The 21,755-nt window shown below is 41.4% G+C and overlaps 1 protein-coding gene across 2 annotated transcripts in view; it reads right to left on the bottom strand.

The window, feature by feature from the left end:
• The window catches only part of Chst9 (carbohydrate sulfotransferase 9), a 226,838-nt gene that overhangs the window by 11,013 nt on the left and 194,070 nt on the right, over positions 1-21,755 (bottom strand). For both annotated transcript variants that reach the window (XM_035439065.1, XM_027404377.2), the window contains one exon: positions 18,576-18,613. In XM_035439065.1, the coding sequence (XP_035294956.1) occupies positions 18,576-18,613 (38 nt within the window). The remainder of the gene's footprint in view (positions 1-18,575; positions 18,614-21,755) is intronic.

The following is a 21,755-nucleotide window of genomic DNA, read 5'->3' as shown; positions in this document are numbered from 1 at the left end:
ATTAAATGAACTGGTGTAAAGAAAGCACCAGACAGAAGGCTGTTAAAAGAGAAAACATACATCAGGAACAGAGATTTCAGAGTGAGGCAGTAGTGTCTGGTGTGTTGTTTCTATCTGGGTAACCATGGTTTGCCTATTTTGTTTTTTTAAAACTTCAGTTTCCTTGTGTGTGAATTGCAGGTGTTTGGTATCTAACTTGTTGGGTAGTTGAATTACAGGAAATTAAGGTAAAGATTGCTTAACATAAAGCCCATTCTTTGTAAATGTTACAAACTTTTGTTGATTTAGTCAATGCAATGCATATTTACTTATTGGGCAATGCCAAGGGGACAAGCATTTTCAATGTAAGTATTATTTTTTTCTCTGCTGTTTTCCTCTCCTTCATTGCCTTCATTTTCCTTCCCTCTCACCTGAACTGCATATATGTAATACACAATGGAGAGGGGTGGAAGAAAAGAGAATGGTAGAGATAATTGAAGACAATAATGGGAAGGAAAAAAAAAAACAATGGAAGCAAAGGCAAAGAAAGCTAAACAAAAGGAAGCACCGGATGGGTTGTGGGAAAGAATAATGAACAGTTAATGGAGGATGAAGAAGACACCAGTGAATTTCAGCCCTCTCCCCGCTACATAGGGCACAATGGCACCCATACACCTGAACTGACATACACATCCTACACATATGCACGGAAATAATAATAAATTAAAATTGTTAAAGGCTATTGCAGGCAAGGCAGATGAGTGTCTGAGGTGGCCTGGAACTGGTGACTGACTGGGATATGCCAGAGGGATAAGGAGGACCAGAGGCAAGGGTCAGCTCAATAGAGCAAGCTGGGGGGTTCCTGCAGGTTCAAGACTAAAATGCACAAGTGAAGGAAGCTATTGTAGAATTGGGAGTATCAAGGCTGAGTTGATTGGCTGATTTTGAAGAGCAGTCTGCTCCACAAAGTCTTCCACCAGATCATTGCAACCTCTTAAGACAGACTCTTTGTTTGCGATGCTACTAAAGCAGAGCCTAGGCCAAGGATTGTAGGCAAGAGGTTAATTTAGAGTAGATTCCAGCAGTCTCTGGGATGATTGTGGGTATATAAAATAGAGAAGGGCAGGCAGAGGATAGAGAGCGACTCAGTAGGCAAGCAAACTGAGTGGGAGCAAGGGCTGAATCCTCTGAGGAATTCCCCGAGGCAACCCAGGACACATGTCCCAGAGTCACACCAGCAAATCCTGTCACAACACTGGAAGCGTTCTTGGGGTAGAGACCTGGCCACTCTAGCTGCTTGATGGCCATGCAAAGCAGATGCACTTGGAAAGAGATGCAAGTGTGGGCAGTAGCTGACAGCTGGCCAGAGTGCCAGGACACAGTGACAAATGAAAGCATGTGTGAAAACAGGGCCAGCACAGTTAGAGTTCGCAAACATTCTAACACTGTGATTTTTCATTTTTAAAGGGGGGGCTTGGAACCAAGTAACTATTCCTGGATGTGCTGGGATGGAGGTGATGGCATTGGCTGGAGCCTAGGATTCCAGACACCTTGTGTTATTGTAAGTAAAGAATTCCAGTTCTGACCTACTCTCCTATTGGAAGTGCTTGTCATACAGATTTGTGCCTATCTGTGTTAGACAAAGCTGAGAAACAAAAAACCAAACACCTTAAAACTAGGTGGACTATAGCTCTATTATGCTGACCTACAAGATGGAAATGTAAAAATTCCTTCATTATTGAAGTCAGTTTTACAGATGCACTGGGCTACATTATCAGAGGCTATGCTGAAATCTCACTCTTTTGGTTGATGTTCTGGGCAGCCAAAAAATAGAACCCTTTAAAAAATTAATTAGATAGTTTTGGACAGAAAGTACAAAGCATAGTGTGTGACACTTAAAGTTCTCCAAAATGTCAGTGTGTCTTCTCTCCACATCTTCTCTTTTCTCCTCCCATTCATCATGCTGCCTCCTCAGCTTCAGGAGGCATGACATGACTGTGGCAATAGTTTCTTTGTACAAATCCAGTCTCTGGGGTGAATGAAATTCGATTAGAAGTGAGTACTCAACCTAGGATAGTTATCCATAGATCACTGGGAACCAATGAGGGAGCTCAGAGGAAGACACTGTCTAGCTGGGTGGAAGTAAGTAGCCAGATAATTAGTGTATCTCTCCTCTGGGTTATAGCCTAGGAAATAAGGGTAGGCATGGGCAGTTATGGGAATGAAGGAGTGGGAGAAGGAGAGTAGGGAGGAGACCAAGTGAATTAAGATAATGGTGGGATTTGGGCTGTTAGCATAGAATTTTCAATCCTTGGGAGTTGCATATGCTTCTGTGCTTATATCATCTACCATCTAGAGACATTTCAACTGTGGAGAAGCAATTCCAAGTGTGAGCATGGCAGGCCACTGCAAGAATACATTCCACTGGTCTTATTTGGTGAAGTCTCTTCGAGCCTCAGATCAAATTCTCCTGTGTCAGCACCTTTGAGTGTCACACATGCCCCTCTGGCTGGTGTTAGCCTGCATATGTGACAGCTCAGCTTTGCTAAAGTGGCCTCCTCAGTCCACAGCTGAGAGCAGGCAGCTCACACTTCTGTGTGTTACTATGGGTTCCCTGGACTCGGAATCAGGAAAATTCTGCCTATGGTACTAGAACCTGCCCTGGGGATCCTGGGGCTGTGCTGTGAGGATTTCTTTCCAGGATTTCAGTCTGAGGCTTCTGTGAGGGAAAATGATAAGGCAAAAATCAAGGGGCAAAGCAGGATAGAGAGGCAAGAAAGGTCTAGTGGAGAGTGTCATGCGAGGGGTCAGAGTGTTTTGAACTTGAAAGAGTGGTGATCAATGTGCACTTGCAAGCATTTATATACCCATGCATTCAGAAGCATTTCATCAACCTTATTTTGGTATTTCATTCATTAGTTCTATACTTTAATACTTCTAAAGAGTCCTAAAATGGATTATGTCTTCCAGGCAACTGCACTTGATTCAAAGTTTACATGAAATGGCTACCAGATGCAGCTATGGCCATGGCCATGGTCTCTCTTTCTGTGCCTGCTTCTTTGCAAAATCAATCCTATATTTTTGGCCTCAAGGTAAGAATCTTCAGTTTTATTCCCCAGAGCTGTTATACCATGAGCCCATCCAGGCCTGGAGGTGCCTGCCTCTGTTAATTGCAGAGTGCACTTGGCAGAGGAGAGGGAGCCTTGAACTTTTTGACTAACCTTTTCCGCCACTTCCCTTAGGCAGAGTTCAAGACAGCATTACAGGCGCCTACCCCCATCCCACTCCCACTTACACCAAAACTACTTGAGCAATGCTAAACACCCATAGCCAATAGCTTTGACAGCTGTCAAAGCAGCTGGCCACCAGCAGGGGCTGCTGCTGACATCGGTCATAATCATATTTCATATCAAGACACTGATGATAAAGATTCTAAGTCAACGCTAGAGACACACTTATCATAAAGCAAGAGACCTAATTCTTGAAAATTCCTTCTTAAATCGTATCTTCACCACCATTCCTCACTACAGTTTTGTCATTTGTTGGGAGCAAATACATCTTAACATCCCTTGCTCAGAAAGCATATCATAGCTTAACAACTCCATCTACTCCCCATGGTAAGGGGAAAGATAGGACTTTTTTCGTGACACAGATGCCCAAGTCAGTCATGCCCTTTCTGAAACCCTAGTAAACTCATTGGTTCACCAAGTTGGATCTGGAAGGAAACACTTCTTTGATCTATCATCACCCTCTGCATATGGGGTGAACAGGCATTTCTGTGTATCTCCCCAGAAGAGTGACACCTTAGTAGGATATCAACAAGAAATTATTGCTCTAATAATAAAAATCTTATGCTTTGGCATGGCAATGTGCTGGGCTCTTGGTCCTAGAGATCTGTGATGGAAGCTAGCCCTGTCTAAATGTCATATCCTTTCTCTTGGTCCTGAGGTTGTGATCATCTGCTCAGCTTTGACACTAGTCTCAGAACAAAGCTGCTGAACTTCATGGCATCTTTAGCCTTTAACCCCCGCCACCCATCTCTTTCAGAAACATCCAGATATGGTGGTTTCGGGACAAGGAGGTCTTCACTCTTTCCATGGGTAGACTTTCTAAAAACATTCAATTTCTAACTTGACAGTTAAACAGCTGCAAATCTGAGAAGACACAAAAATTAGTATTCATGCTTCTTGGTTGTGTTCTTGGACTGCACTTGGAAAGAGGCACTGATAAACACCCGAGGACTAGAGGACATGTTGGACATGACTTTGTAATCACTGAGACACTATCTTTATGATGCTGTTTCCATGACGATTTGCACATTGAGGAAAAACTTCTGTCTTCTGCCAAGAGTAAGAGGCCACCTATGTCCAGCGGCATCATCTTCTAAGTTTCCATTCTTATTACCGACATTGTATTCTTGGGGTGCCTAGCATGAGACTTATTTTAAACCATGTCTATCTTTGAAATGGTCAGAAACATAGAAGTCACATTTTTTAAAAAAAATGTGCCGTGTTTTGGTTTATTTCTCTGGGAATTTATTGCTCTAATTTTAAAACATTAATTAATTTTTGTTGTTAAGCAATTTCATACACACATACATTTTGATTACCTCTCTATTCTCTCTCACCCATCTTATATACCTCATCCTATCCTGCCAACCCTACCTTTTGCTGGGTACAAACTTTTCATTTTGTTTGTTACCCATTTAGTTTCATCAGGGCCATCTGTGTAACCAGTGGATTAAAGTGTCCACTGGAGACGGTTGGGTCACTGGAGGGCACAGAACTGAAGACAATGATTTCTCTGCATCCTCAGTATATCAGTAGGAAAGGTCCAGCAGTTAGGAGTAGGTCTCTTTGTGTTCCTCCTCCATCCACACCTAACTATTGATGAGTTCATTCTTTTTCAAACCCAGTGCAGGCATCCGCAGATGCTGTGAGTTCACATTTGCAATGTCTGTGTCTCCCCCAGGAGATGGCATATCCATTCCCTATCTTTTGGCTCTTACAATTTTTCCATCTTGTTTCTGTAGTGTAGGGGTTATCACTTTCACCCCACAATTTGTCCATCTCCTTATCCACATTACTTCCTTAACCCTAGGTTTCATCTGCAACTTACCCTCCGTGCTTGCTTTGGCTTCCTCACTCCTCAGGTGTGTGTCGCCCAGGTCACTGGTTTCAATCCCTTACCCGTCTTTATGTGAACACTTTTCTCCCCAACATTTTCTTTATTTCCAGCTGTTAGATCTGCATTACTTTGTAAAGGAACCCTGTGACTCAAGGCTGGCTGGGAGATACATATCCGCACCTTCTTCAGCCCAGGAAGCAGTTTGATGTAAGGGACGGAGTGCTGAGGACTTGGTGAAGAATTTCACCCTATGCCTGCTTCACCTGCATCCACCAACTGACTCCAAGGCAGCACTTTCCCCCACGACCTTCTCATTAGACTCAGATGTCTTGATGATTAAGTTGGAGTGGTTGAATCAATCTCTCATTGTAAAATGTGGACAGTTATGCTGCTTCAGGTGTTGTAAAAAATAAGTGGAACAAGTATAAATGTTTGCTATGTGGTTTATATTTATTGAACTCATTTTAGCCACAAATTATATTTTTTTGCCAACATCAACTTCCATGCTAATTCATATCTTAGTTCACTCATACCCACCTTTATTTAGAATCCAAGCTCTTTCCATCTCTCCTTGAGATGTTCTTCACCCCACTATCAACATGTCACTTAGATACCTTTTATCCCTAAGTCAGACCACATAGCTGACAAAATTAATTAATTAAACAGTACATTTATTCAAGAATTATTTACTGAACAGTTGATTTGTGCACTGTTTTCTGGTCCAGAGACTAGAGGGATGAAAATTCTCGCAAGCACCTCTTCTCCGTGGTGCTGATGTTTACGTGGGTGAAGACAGATGAAAAGCAAGTCAGCAAGGAAATGAATAAGGACATTTAGATGACGCTAAGTGGATGCATGCACTAAATCAGAGTGATGTGTTCAAGTGTATCAAGGAAGAGAGGTGAGGCTGCATTGAATCAATGCCCAGGGGAGAGCTATTTGCGGATCTAGTTAAGCTAAGAAGAAACATGAGATATGGGAGCAATGCATTTCAGGTCTGGGCAGAAGTGGGTGTGTCAGCCTTATAGGGAATGGATTTGGACAGGTGGGAGGGCAGGGGCAGTCCTTTGTGGATGGAGCAGGAATGACCCAATGAAACAAAACTAAATGAAAGAGGAGAACCACACTCAGCAGGAATACCAGATCACGGCCAAGATTATGGGCTTTTCCATGTCTATTTGCTTATGGTGTACGTATTTGTATGTTCACCTGCATGGGGCATACATATGTGTGCTTGTGATTTGGAGGCCTCAAGCATCAAGTGTCACTCCCTGTCATTCTCTGCTTTGGTTATTGACCTAGTGTCATTCAATTGAACCCAAGGCTTGTGGATTGGCTATCTTAGCTAGCCAATTTGCCCTGCAGAATTCCTTGTCACTGCCTACCAAGTGCTGGGATTCCAGGCAGCTGCCATACCTCCTGGCTTACATAGGATCTGGGGATCTGAAATCCAGCCCTCACTTATGCAACATCGCTCCAGGCCAAGACTGTGTGTTTTAAGAGTGGTGTAATATAAGCCACAGGGAATCATAAGATGTGACTTACATTTTATGAAATTCACCCTGGGAGTTGGCCAAGTATAAAATAGAATCGTGGTTGCCAGAATGGTTGAAAGAGAAATTCAGAACACAGTGACTGAGCAGTGGTTTTCAACCTGTGAGTTGTGGCCCACTTGGGGGTCAAATGACCATTTCACAGGGGTCACATATCAGATATCTTGCATATCAGATATGCATTATGATTCATAACAGTAGCAAGATCACAGTTATGGAGTAGCAATGAAATAGTTTCATGGTTGGGTGTCACTACATGAGGAACTGCATTAAAGTGACACAGCATTTGGAAGGTTGAGAACCATCTCCCTAGAGAAAAAAATGGCTGCTTGTGACAGAGGGGTTGGGACCAAAGGGAAAGCTATACAACACAGTACAGAGAAAACTTCCACAGTAACCCTGCCGTGATCATTTCCAGGTTCAAAAGTGTCCAGTCCTTCTGTATTTTGCTCTCAGAGCTGGGTAATCTTGGAGTTTAAAGCTCCCCGTGATTCTCCCTTGACCGATGACCACTTTTCATCAATTGTCAATTTCTCTGAACTACTACATAATCTCTACTGCCTACTTAATAAGGAAGCAAGCAATATCAGATAACATGCCCTCTGTTATTATATGCCACTTGTTCCACTGTTAGCCCCTGGGAACAGTGTTGGTACATTCTCTCAGACCCTTCACAACATAGCTCTAAACACACCGTATGTGCAGAAATTGCTTATTGATTGATGGAAAGCATACGTTACTGGTGTTAGTCTCCAGTGTTTTTCTGGTATGGAGGAGGGTGATTATCTGTCAATATTCATTGCATCATTAAAGCAATACAGAAGGCATCAATCATCTCTGAGATAACCAGATGAGGCTTCATTGTAATCTCTTTCTATTTTGCTGGATAATTTCACTTGCTTTGGAAGTTTATGAGGCCATAAGTGGCTCCCATCTGCTGATGAACATATTTGGAGGAGTCATTTAGTCTCAAGTATGGAATACTTGAGGGGAAGTTAAATTGTAACTTTTACATTAAATGTCATCTTAGTAACAGAACCAAAATTGGAAGCATGTGTTCAATTTTGGTCTTTCATTTCAAAGCTCTAGGTCAGGCAAATAATTAATTTCATTTGTTTACAAAGTAGATTATGCCTAATAAAATCTATTTTGTTTATGGTCACATTTTAGTTAATCCATTGCTTTGGAAAATGAGAGAAATCTGATTGGCTAATCATTCAACATAGTAAATTGCATTATTCTACATCCACAGAACACTGGCCTAATTGAATTATTCAGTAATTGTATGATGAAAATATTCTTTTTTAATAGACTTTGAGCCAGGCACAGCCATGATGAAATAGTAGAAAATCTTGTTTATTCCATTCTTGTTTGATGATTGACCACAGAATATAACATTACACCTCTGTGGTTAATAACTTTTTTTCCACATTAAGGCTCATAAGGACAAGAGTGCTTTCACTGGCTACTTCCTGGTACTCTGAATGTTCACTATTTGTACGTATTTTCTGTCCTCTGCAGACGTTGGTTTCTCAATAAGTGCTACTTTGCAAACTAAAGCTCAAATGAAATTGGTTTTGCTTTGTGCATAATAAAATGACAATTGTGGCCACTTTCTCTCCCCAGTGAAATGAGAGACAGAGAACTCCCCAGGGAATCTGTCTCCTCTCTTAAGGGGCTTTTCAGTTGGGCTTGTCAGGAATGCTGACTCACTTTAAGCCATGCTGGAGAGGTAGGAGGAATAGTTATCGCCTTAATAAAATAATACACGTATCTGTCCCAGCTACCTACCATCAGTGCAATCACCTGCAGAGCTGCCGTCCTTTCTGCTCAGCTGAGCCTGTCTGCTTCTCTGAAGAAATTAGGGAAGCAGAGCTTTTCCTTTTCCTTCTTCTTATCTCCCCTGCCCCTGCCATGAAGCCACTTTTTTAGCATGTGACTGCTTACTGACCTCCATGCCCAACTAACAGTGCATGACTTGCTGGAATTCTCTTCCTCATCCTCTTCCTCCTGACAGCTCCAGATTGTTCCACCTGGCCTGCCCTGATGTTTTCTTAAAATTGAATACAACTGTCCTCAAGCCTTGTTCTAAGGTGGTTCTTAATTTCTTTTTATTAATAAGACTATGAAGCCAAAGAGGGAAACTCAACTCCCCTGGTAATACTAGTGAAAGTTAGGTTTTGAGATTCACTGCTATGTATTGATATAGGCATTCCAAAGGATACTGCTGATCATTTAGTAAAAATTAACAATCTAAAACATTTCCATTAACTTTCTCACCTTTAGGGACAAATGATAGAAAGTGGGGAGGTATATAAGTATAAAAATCCAAGAGAGGAAAAAAGGGAAAGGAAGCAGAGTGATGACATTTTTGGGCCCAATTCTACCATCTATTGGATGTGAGCATCTTGGGTAATGAGATTCATTTGCATTGGAAGGGATTTTTATTCTTTCTAATAGATGCAACCTGTTTGGTATTGAGTTTCAGCACCCCAGTCTTTTCAGATGAGCACCTATATAAGAAAACTGTAACATAAATATTGGAAAACTTTTACGAGAGACTGTTAGATGTCAGGTGGTTTTCTGAAAAATGAAAAACACAACAGTCTATGTTATGCTGGGTGAGAATGAAAGTTTTCTGCTTCAAATTTTACTTTCCATCCATGATATCTCTCTGTGTGCTCTGTGGAGAAAAGTTGCCTGTGGGCAACGGATTATCCCAATGCTGACCTATTTTTTCTCTAGTTTTTAATCTCTTTTCAGGTAACAAATTATGTTTCCTTTGACCAGATTCATATGATTAAAAAAAACCTTAATTAAAAAAGTAATTTAATGCTCAACAGGGACCACCAGAACAAGCACATGCTCTTCTTGACTGAAAACACTTCAAAAAAGGGGGCATCCTATCTCATCAGTGCTGTGGTCTGAATCGGCACCACTGACTGTGTCACACTGTTGGGATAAACTGTGAAATGAGTGTGGTCAGGAGTGTCACTGAGGCACTAGAGAGACAACTTGCAGAAGTTGAGGTAGAAAATAATGATGACGGGCTGGAGAGATGGCTCAGCGGTTAAGATCACTGACTGTTCTTCCAGAGGTCCTGAGTTCAATTCCCAGCAACCACTTGGTGGCTAATAATCACCTTAAATGAGATCTGGTGCCCTCTGCTGGCATGCAGGTAGAAGACTGTATACATAATAAATAAAATCTTATAAAAAGAGGAAAAAGAAAATAATGATGACATACTGAGCCTTGAGCTTGGCCATCTACTGGCTTCATCTCTTCTAGTAAGGTGAACAGAGTGATACAGAAAAGTTGTTGGGTCTTGAGATGTAGAAATGAATGGTCTGACACCCTTCTAGTGTTCTGCTTGCCATGCCTGAGCTCTTGGGCAGACCTCTTCATCTAATTAATTTTTGAACCCTTGACTCATGGGATTATTGCTTCATAGTTTAAATGAGGTAATAATTCTTCTAAAACCTAGCTTTGTTTTACAACATGGAAAGTTCATAAACAATTAATAGCAAGGCCATCTACCCTTCTTATTGTTGATGTAATGTTAATCATGTCCTCTTTACAGCTAAGGATCACATGCAGTCAAGGACAGCTATGGCTGTAGCCCAATACAAAATCATAAGCGTATTAAAACATTGCAAAATTTTATTTTATTTTTTTTTACTAACATGACTGGGTAGTTATGGAATGTGAACTTTATAAATGACAATGTCATGTTGTGGTATCAAAATGTCAGACATGCCTGTCAGCTAGACCCAATCTTAAGCTTGAGTTTCTATCTGTATAAAAAGGAGATTAACTTGCTGATCCTCATAGGATTATTATGACAGATGAGTGTGACCCTGAGATCAAATGGCCATCATAATGGTGGGTTGCAAGTATTCATAAACACTCTGGGTGCTTACCTGCATATTTGACTGCTAATCATTTTCTTAATGTTTGTTCCAAACATATTTTTTACATAGTATGCATGCTTTTCAAACACCTGAGAGGGCCTGAGAAATGGTTGGGGCATTAAAAGTGTTTGCTGCTCTTTGAAGGACTCGAGTTTAGTTCCTAAGCATGCAAGTTGAGTGGCATAGAGTTGCCTATAACTCCAGCTCCAGGGGATCTGACAGGCCTGCACATATGTGTGACATGAGTGCATACACATATAAATATGTACACATAAATAAAATAAACTTTAATTAAAAACAAAAGTACCCCAGAGCCATTTTTCAACCAACCTTTGTCTCCACACCATTTCCAGAAGGCCTACACAATAATTTAATTTTCTTGGCTCCACTTAAGGAAATAGCCTTGATATTTATGCTTAAGCACTTTCTAGGTTCACAGTTTAGCTGACCTTTAATAAAGACTGTCATTTCTAAATGCTTCTTTTCAACCACAGTGAGCACCATCACCTTTTGATCCAGCTAAATCCCATTTTCAAAGATTTGTAAAAAGACTAACAAATTGGACAGCTTTTAAAAAGTGCAGCTTCTGAGTGGAGAAGGTAATGTCAAGAGAACTTGGGGTGAGCTGCCACCATTTCGTTAGGACGAAGGTGCAAAAAGAAAGGATCTTGAGGTCAGGATCTTTGCTTTTAGTGCATGGCCGTTTCAGTAAGAACATGTAAGTCAACAACCTCTAAAGTTCATGCTGCCCTGAAAAGGCAACACTGAATACCACTGGAATGATCAGGTCCAGCCAAGAAACCAGGTAACTTTAAACCCAAGCCAACTTAGTTGTTAACATTCTGTAGGCTACATGGAACGAGATGTAGAAGCCAAAGAAAGACATGGGTTCTCCTAGCCCTTGATTCTTCCCCCTTCCACCTGTGAAATCATTATTTGGGGAAAACATGTGCAGTCTTGACCTGTCCTGTGTGTTTTGGTTTATATTTCTAATCTGGGAAGGGCTAAAGACAATTCCTGGTTTCTGCCTTACAGGGTATTTGACACTGGTTGGAAGACAGCCAAGTGCAGGAAGTAGATGGTGCAAAATTAGTAGCAACTCGGGCCACTAAGATTACAATTTAGCCAGTGGAAGAATTTCTATTTGATCAGCAATTGGTTTGGCCATTAAGATGTGCAAAGTCTGAGAACAGATATAAAGATGACCCAGGCATGAGTTCTTCCCTTTAGAGAGATGCTATTTAATCCCAGCAGTCATATTGCCATAGGAATATCAAGATACCGACTGAAAAATGCAAAGGTCTACAACAAATGGACTGAAAAAAACAAAATGAGATTACAGAAAAATAAGAAATTATTTGGGTTCAGTTTTATACAGAAATATAGAAAGTTTTATATGGAAAGAATTAGCTGGGTTCAATTTTATATAAGCAAATTATATACACACAGAGATTATGGTTAGGGTATTGATGGGATGGTTTTACTAGTCACTAAGTAAAGTACACACAGAAGTAGAATAGGAAACCCCATAGGGTAATGGGAACATCCTTTCAAAAGGAGGACAAGAGAATGCGACTTGTATTGCATACTCAAAGTTAGAACTTTATCCTATAGACTAGAGATGGAAGATTTTTCAATCCTTACTTTGCAGCAGAATCACAGAATCACTGCTAAAATTGCAGTGGTCTCAGTCGTTCCAGTAACCTTTGTGAGGAGTGAGGGTGTGAGTGAGCTACACATATTGTTTGTCTGAATACTTCCAAGACCTGATCTGGAACTGGGAGACTCAGAGTTCCTCTATCCTTGAAGGCTGAGTGGCCCCTGGAGGACTAAGTGGTGACATGGACATTCAGGGTGAAAGCAGAGTGGAAGCTGACTATGGGCTGTGGATGCCTAGATGGTGACTGTACCTGCCCCAGTCAAAGATGGGAAAAGTCTTAGACGAGGCTTTCAGGGTACCTGGAGGGTAGCTCTGACATCACACCTTTCCTGATTCAATATTTTCATAAGGTCCTAAGTACCACTCCAAACTGTACCCATCACCTCATCCCAGAACTCACTATGGGGACACATGGCGTGCCTCTATATCCTCTCACCTGGGGGGGCAGATATGGAGATGCTAAAGCATCTGCTTACTCTGGTTTCCTGAGGCACAGGCTGTGATTCCTTTCTCCTGGCTGACCCATTCTCACTTGACTAGAGGCTCAATTCAGTGTCTATGTCTTTCTAATACCCTGGATGTCCTTGTTGGTTATCCAACTTGTTTTATTTGATGGAATTGAGACAAGGTCTGACTCTGTAGCTCAAGGCAGCCTTGAAATCATGGCAAATACTCCTGAGGGTTATTGAACTTTAAAACAAGAGATGAAGAAGGAGGAAGAGGAGGCAGCAGATGAGGAAGAGAAAGGGAAGATGGAAGAGGACACACAGAAGGAAGACAGGGGAGTTAGAGAGGACAGGGAGGTGGTGGAGGAAGACATAGAGGAGAAATGATCCAGGAAGGTGTGGCTCATCTTTTCCAAGGAGTGAGAGAGCACACTGACTTATGATGCTTGGTAGAGCCTCGTCAAGCACCTGGTGGCCCCTTAGTCTGGTCCAAGTATTGTTCTTTAATCTGAATTCTACACTAGAACCACTAGTCCAGAGTTTGATGATGGTGTGGCTTCTAGATCTCTGTTAATAAGTTCCAGAATGGCCCTAATACATGAACAGGTCAACTCCCAACAGCTGTGGTGGGTATGGGGAGCAGTAGGCTGAGGCAGACAACCAATATTTTCAGCTTGCTATGGATTGACTTGAGTCTTCTCAAGGACAGAGATATCGAAGTCCTGATATCTAGTACCTGTCAATATGATCCTATTTAGATACATACAGGATTTTTACAAATATAATCAGGTTGCATTCATTAATACCAGTTCATGTCTAGTATAGCTGGGGACCTTATAAGATGGGGGGTTGGGGTCAGGAGCAGGAGAACAGGCAGAGATTGAAGAGGTATGGTAATGAACCAGGGATTTCTGGTACTTACCAGGAACTAAGATGTGTAGGGAAGAATCCTGGCAATGGTTTTAGAAGAAAGGTGGTCTCTGCAGCACCCTAACTTTGAATGTAGAGCCTCCAGACTTGTTTGTCCCTCATTCGCACTAGCTTGCTATGGCAACTCCGGAAGACACACGAATAGCCTGGGTGCAGGCTTGGGACCTGGGCAATCAGTGAGGGCTAAGCTGTCTGAGAGCTAGCTCCTGAACTGGGGCTGTTCTCCACAGCACAAATGCCTCTTCATAACCCATGGATGCCCACACAGTGCACTCCCTTGTCACCTTGATGCAAGACCCTGAGGTCCTAATGCACTAAGGGCTTTGATGACCTGCTTTGTAAAGGACATAAACAGCCGGTATTCATTTACTGGGGGTGCAATTGCTGACTGTATAACAAGGCTGTTTCCAGCAGCAAAAGGGAACGGCTTTCAGGTCCTTTCTTGCCCTCTCCCCTCATGACGACAATTATTTGATTTTGGAAATAATTTTGGAAGTATTTTAAGGTATTTGCTTTAATCTACCATGGTGAAAATTATTCAGCAAACCCATAGGAGGCTTCATTTCAACAAGTAACATTTTCCAAATAGGAGATTACTATAGCAGTGAGTTGCCAAAGACACAGCTGAAAAAATGGGTCATGCATTTATGACATCTTGGGACAGGAGCTGCCAAGTGCTTTGCTGATCACTTTTGTCCCTTTCTTGTAAACAAGCTGCATTAACGAGTTACTTTTAAAAAGCCTTCTGATTTCCCCAGGGAGTTACACCAGGAAAGAATGCAGGGTTCCCTCCAGAGGACCCAAATGATTGTTTGTTCTCAGAGATCAGGTGTGCTAAAGGATCTGGAGGCAAAAACACACACTAGGTATTGGCCAGCGGGTCCTGAGTGCCCCCCCTCCCAGCAAGGCTAAAAACACCACTGGGGCACTGGGTATTGGCCAGCAGATCCTGAGCTCCCCTCCCTCCCCTTCTAGCCTTGGTTTCTCTTGTTGGTGCAGAACTCTCTGCCACTGCAGGGGAAAGAAAGGGTGAGAGGAAAGGCTCAATTTTCAATTTCAGTTTAATTACACAATTTATAGTGCCCAGTAGGAAGGATTTAGGGGCAAGATTAATGCTCAAAAGCATTCCATTTTGCATCGCCGTCTGATAAAGAATACTGTATTGATTATCCAAAGTGAGTTTTCAAAAGTGTTTCTCTTGGGGCTCATGGGATAGTACTTGCCACCAAGCCTGACACCCGAGTTGAATCCCTGGAAGGCAGGTTGTAGGAGAGAACTGTCTCACACAAGCTCAACACACATGCTGCAATACATCCCTCTACCAATGGAAGTAAGTGCTCCTCAAGAAACAAACTGCTTTGGTAGCAGAGTGATTTCAAAAAGAGGAGGATAAAAGGATTGACATGAGTTCGAAGACAGCCTGGGACATATTAGTGAGTTCTATGCCAGCTTGGGTTGTAAAATAAAATCTTGTTTCAGAAAAAAAATGAAACAAAGCAGAAGAAAGGAAAGAAATGCAAATGGGGGTGGCTTAACTTTGCTTCTAAAAAATAGATAAATAAAAGTTGTCAATGACTCTTTGAATTGTGTTTTTGAGAATGGAAAGCATGTCCCTCATTGGAAGAACGATGAATAGAAATTCCACTGGGGTATTAGAAATGTGAGCTGTTGGACAGAGATTGAACAAGGGGATTCTGTTCTGAGAAGGGCTGTGTGAGAAATGCATTAAGGCATTCCCCTCATGGTAAAGTTCAAAGACTTTAAATTGCTTCTTGAGACTGGTATCCGATCCGTGTTTAAGATCATGAGTAAATATTTGGTGTTCTGTTTTGGTGTTCACATATTCTATTAGTTTAGCCAAATGAACAAAGGAACAACATACAGGAAACAAAAATTCTCCTGTAAGGACTTGCCTCAGTGCAGTTGGAGATAAGCATATTAAGTGAATTAAGTCCATTGCAGAAAGGCAATACCACACTTTCTTTCTATTTGTGGTTTCTAGATTTTATGTAGATACATAAAATTATAAATTTTTGGCTATACATAGTCACATATATGTCACATATGTATGAATACACACACACACACACACACACACACACACACACACAAACACACACACACACAAGAAGTACACTGGAATAACAAAGGGACCAATGGGATGGAGAAGGAATGAGAAAAGGGAGGGTGGGTTGTGAGGGAAATAGTCTCAACAAGCAAAATACATATGTGTGGTGGAAGCTTCACAATGAAAACTCAATTAAATAGTTTTTTTGGGGGGGAGTTATTTATTTACTTATTTATTTACTATTTCAACCCATTATATCAATGGGGAAAGTGGATATCTTTATGAGAAAAGCATTCCATCTGTGGCAAATGTATAAGCATAACAACAATAAACTTTAGGTCTTAACTATGATTCTGCCTTGTTAAACCACTCAAAGAATGTAAAGAGACAGAGGTAGGAAGGTAAATGAACCTGGTGAGAGGCCAGATGACTTTGTCATTACACAATCATGGTATTCTCAGATACCAGCACCATGTGGGCTGCTCTGCTCTTGTAATGCAACCTTTACATTGTGTTCAAAATTGAGTGGGTGAGGGAAGGGAATGGGAAACTTTTGGCCATAATCCAAAACAGGGAAAATTTCATTTATGTTTCTTTTGTCTTCTGAGATATGCTCTCTCCCCCCACACCACCAGATTTCATGATGAGATATCTTCTTTTCCTTCGTGTACCTACATCTTTTCCCCATCATCTTTGAAGTTGAAAATGTATACCCATGGTTAGCGTCTTAGACTGATAGTCCTTTGCTCTAACACACACACTTTGCTGGGTTCCTGATTAAATATAGAGAGTCCTTGCAGTCCATGTCTTACCTATCTTAAGATTAATTATTCCTACTGACAATTTTAGAGATATTATTGTTGATATTTTTGATGGTTGATATTTACTGTCAACTTGACAATATCTAGAATCATTCATGAGACAAATTTCTCCTCATAACAGTGAGGGACCATCTACTTTAGAGGTATCTCTGGTCATACTAGAAGGCTGTTCTCAGACTAACTGAGGCAGAAGACCTACTTGGAGGTTTGGTGGCTCCTCCCACCTGCAGCAACCCAGATATAGAAGGACCTTTCTGGTGAGTTCGTCTATCCTGTTGCTGCTTCTGCTGCTGTCTTTGGCTAACAGTTTCTTTGGCCTGCCAAGGTGGACTAAAGACTAGTGGCTCTCCAGGAATCCTCTAGGCCTTTAGCACCAGATTGGAACTGATGAGGCATCTAGCCTTGTGGACTGGGAAGCTACTGTTTCTCAGCCTCTCTAGTGTGAAAACAGCCATTGTTAGACTCCCAGATGGTATCCTGTAAGCCAATTTAAAAATCCATCCATCCATCCATCCATCCATCCATCCACCCACCCACCCATCTATGGGTACATACACATGTAAAGGGACAGAAAAATGCTTGATCCTGCTTATTAATATTGCTGTGGGGTATATTAAGCAATTTGAGTACTCAGTGTTTAAAGCTTGATGAATTAAAGGGTATCTGGTACTGACAAGGCAAAAGCCATATTTTCATTTGGGTGAATTAACAATGGGAACTAAAATTGAAGCTTACGTTTAGAAGACATTAGTGACTGACATAAAGGAGAATATTGTTACAACAACACAGACATGCTGCTACCTCTGTGATATGTGATTTTGATATGTGATTTAGATTTCTTCAGGTATTTATCCAGGTACATTGCAGCCAGACTCAGACTCTGTATGAGAACTGAGGGGAAACTATTTGGGGGACCACTAGACAAGTGAGGGTAATGGGAAAGGTAAACACAAGGAAGTATAATACACATGTATGAGGATGTTGTAATGAACCCAAGTATTCCAGATTGATCTCCACCTCCTCCATTAACCAAGGACAACCTGCACTTTTAATTCCATGCCCAAGCGTCCACCTCTCTAAGAGCTGTATTATAGGCACACTCCAGCACATGTAATTTATGTGGTGTTGGAGAAAGAATGCAGGGCTTCATGCTCCTTTAACAAAGCACTCTAGCCACCAAGCTACATCTAAAGTCTACCGAAACCCATTCTTTGCATGCTAACTAAAAAGATAATAAAAATAGACATAACCATAAAAAGCAGAACACAGGAAAAGAAAAATGTAACTTGCCCAATATAAATGTACACTTACCACCTTTCTCCTTGGCAATGGTGAGTTATAATTTATACCAGAGAAAAAGAAAGAAAAAAGCCATGGAGATTTGTATCTGGGAGTGAAATTTGAGCAGTATTTTGCCACAGGCCAAATGTCAGAATTTTCTGAGTCTCTTGAGCAAGTAGCATGTGGCGGTCCTGCAGCTCGACTGGCCTACAGAAGGGGTTAGTGGGCCCAGTATTATAACTCTTGGTGACAGCATCTATTGGTTTATCCCATGGATGGCTACATGTCACCATCCCTGTAAAGAGTATATGTAGCTGACAGTAGAGCCATTAGATCATACAGAGACTGGGCATGGAGAGTGTGAAATAGGAACATACCAGCTAAGTTGAGCACAGGGAAATGATAACACGCTTTTCCTCTCTAGTGGGCCCTGGTAGCCATTCAAGTCAATCTGTTTGAATTAAACCTTGAGATGACAGAGGAGAGTCACCTGAGTTGTGAGTCTATTTGTTCCAGAAGTGGCAACATGATCACAGGGACACTTACATGTTTAGAGTGACAGAGTGTGTCTACTCTTCTTGTTTTTGGTAAGATGGGATAGAGGGAAGCAATGGGGTTGAGACAGACAAAGAAAGCGCATGGTCATTCACAGATGAGTGATGTATTGCTTCTAAGAACCAAGAGACTCTGTGTCTATTACTCATCACTAATGATGAGCACAAGCTGATTGAAACATTTATTAATGCAAGTCGTAGCATTTAAAATCTTTGAATTGGATTGTGAGAAGGTGAGGAAATACCTGATTGGTGATGTATTCCTGGATTTTTCCTGTAGTCACTGAAAAAGAAAGCAGAAAGAAATTTTGTATGAAACCACACTTATCAAGACAAACTACAGGACCGATCCTGCTCTGCCCTGGGTCAGATCACCCCAGCCACCACAGGCTCTTAGAACAAGATGCAAATCACAATGGGGACATGTATGGATGCAGCAACAGTGATGACATGCTGTCAAAATCTAAAAAGAACTTGCTAGTCAAGGTTAGCCAAAGTTCAGTGGACACTCGCTAAGGATGATGCCAGCAAGCTGTACTCAACTTGGTAGAGAGACAAAGAGATGAAAAGTACCTGTAAAAGATTTCTCAGACCAAGGCAACCCCAGGAAGTCCTTTCATGACACTGAGCTCCCAAGGCTCTAGTTGATCTAAAACTCAAGGTCTTCCTACTTTAGCTTCCCCTGGGCTGACGTTACAGGCATGAGCTACTATTCTGGCTGAGAATGGTCTTTTCAAAACAACTCTCTGCTTGGGAAATGATGAAGACATCTTTCCTTACTAGGGTGTTGCTGGAGATTGGAATCCAAACCAATAAGCTCAGTTGATGATATCTTCTTAGTCAGGATGGGAAAAGATCAGAGCAATGGATGGGAGGCAACAGAGCAGCATGGAAAATAAGAATCCAAGAACAACACAGTACAATCATGAAAACAATCCAGGATCACCAGTGTCACAAGTGTCTTAAACAGGAGATAAAACCTTCAGCAATAAGAAATTAATAGTCTACGAATATCTAGGGAGGAAAATAAAGAAGAAATTTGGTAGCACCAAAATTATTGTTCGTGAACAGCTTTATGGTGAATACTTTATTAAACAGGGCTTTAAAAAAATAAGCCTTAACTTAAGTAATTGCAGAGTCAGGTAAGACAGAGGTAAGGAAACCCCAGCATTTGGGAGGATGAAACTGGAGGATTACTGGTTTGAGGTCAGACTGGATTACAACTCAAAACTCTTGCCTCAAAAGTAAAATGATGCACTCTTGGCCTGGACACATGGTGGGGGGCTAGGCCCAGCCCAGGATGATGTAGTAGACTTTGGGGAGCCCCGTCGAGGGCCCTACCCTGCCTGGGGAGTGGAGGGTGGATGGGTGTGGCACAGGTGAGTCATTGGGCAGGAGGGTTGGTGGGGAAGGGAGGGAGAAGGGATTGACATGTGAAGCAAGCTTGTTCCTAATTTGAACTAATAAAAAAATTACATATAGTATATCAACAAATAGTATATCAACAAAAAAAAACGTAAAATGAAACACAAATGAAAAACAATAGAGAAATTCCTTATACCCATTATCCAGGTTGTACCAATGATCAAGAATGTTACCCAATTTGAATGATATGTATGTGTAACCCTTTTGGATTAGTTTCTTTTCTCCAAGTCTAACTGCATTTCATCCACATAGCTATGTGTATGGGTAATTGCTTCCTTTAGCTTGCTGAGTACTATTTCACAGTGTGGATGTACCCTATTAACTGTGTAGTTTCTAGGGTTGGCTACAGAGTGTAAAGCTGCTGTAAACATAATATACAGGTTTTCAACGAGATATAAATTGTTATTTCTCTGGAATAAATACCCAGGGATATAAATGTGAGTTGCATGTTCAATCTTTTAAAAAGCTGCTAATCTGTGGGCCATCCATCAGGTCAGCTTACTGGGTAAGCTTGGTGTTTGTCACCAAGCCTGGCAACCTGAATTTATTTCCTAGTCCTTATGCTAGAAGGTGAGAAATGACTCCCATCAATTGTACTTTATTATTGTTGTTGTAATAAAAATAACCTGGCAGTCTATTTTTTAAGATGCAATACACAAGTGAAACTCCCCAGTCAACTAATCATCTAATAATTAGTATGCACTAAAGTTTTATAGGAATTCTGTACCATTCAAGGCAGCATTCAGGGCACAGTAGAGCTATAATGAGCATAGGAAATAGATGGTGTACTGAGAGAGACTATTTGATTAAGCTGTTGCCAAGAAATGCCAGGGGCCAACCTTGGAGGCTCCAGATAATAAAAACGATTTTCTCTGTTTTAATATCTCCACTGGACACTCAGTATGTTTTAATGTTGAGATTTCTTTATCAGGTTATATGCAGAGAGCTTAAAGTGGAGGCAACATTCTTTGAGGGAAAGCTATTGAATTCAATTTTAGGACCTGGGGCGGGGATGGAAAGAAATGGATCCTCCCCCAGGGCTCCAAGTGCAGCTGGTCAATAACTTGCTGTTAGTCCCAGAGTTGTCCCTGAACTTTTGACCTCTAGAGCCATGAGACTGACAAATCTGTGTGGCTGTTTTTTTTTTGTTTTTTGTTTTTTGTTTTTTAAGACACCAGCATTATAGTACAGTAAACCTCTAGATCTATGGATTTCTAATCCACAGATTGTTTTTCTTATTACTGTTCCCAAGATGATGCACACAGGGACCATTTGCAGTACTAGACATGGAACAAGAACTAGACATGATTGAAGGGAAGTATGTGGCCTTTATAAGGAGAGAGAGAGAGAGGAAAGGAGAGGAGAGGAGGGAGAGGGAGGGAGGGAGGAGAGAGAGAGAGAGAGAGAGAGAGAGAGAGAGAGAGAGAGAGAGAGAGAGAAAGTGGGCATGTGTGAGTCTGTAGAGGTCAGAAGAGAGTGTTGGATCTACTGAGGCTGGATTACAGGTGACAGGATGATGTGGATGCAGGGAACAGAACTTAGCCTCTTCCTAGCCTCTATTAGTATTGATGATAATAGCAGGATGATCTGTTACAGCAGCAATAGGAAATCAGCTCCAAGGAATTCTGTTTTAATCTGCCCATGCTTTAAGGACCAGGGAGCGAAGTATATGACTGCTGCACTCAGCTCTGTTGCTTGTCCTGAGTTATGGATTCTCTGCCCTATACATTATCTCCAGGGAGCAACTGTAATAAATAGACATCATTTTTTTTGTAGGTATAAGGCCAAGGATAGAATACTTTGTACATCTTGTCCAACTTTATAACATTTACCTTTGAAAACCAGTGCTCTGTTGCACCATTTTTACTGTTTAACACACAGCAATGGCTGGGTTGGCTAGAGCATCTTGTCTGCCACATGCTTGGTCCTTGTTTTGTATGTTTTGTTGAAATGGACTACAAAGCCAGGGGAATAAGAACATTTCAAAAAGCTTGCTGGGC

Source organism: Cricetulus griseus, chromosome 2, assembly GCF_003668045.3.
Source record: "Cricetulus griseus strain 17A/GY chromosome 2, alternate assembly CriGri-PICRH-1.0, whole genome shotgun sequence".
Taxonomy (NCBI): Eukaryota; Metazoa; Chordata; class Mammalia; order Rodentia; family Cricetidae; genus Cricetulus; species Cricetulus griseus.
Note: the sequence above shows the minus strand (reverse complement) of the source record. Positions and strands in the feature narration are given on the sequence as shown.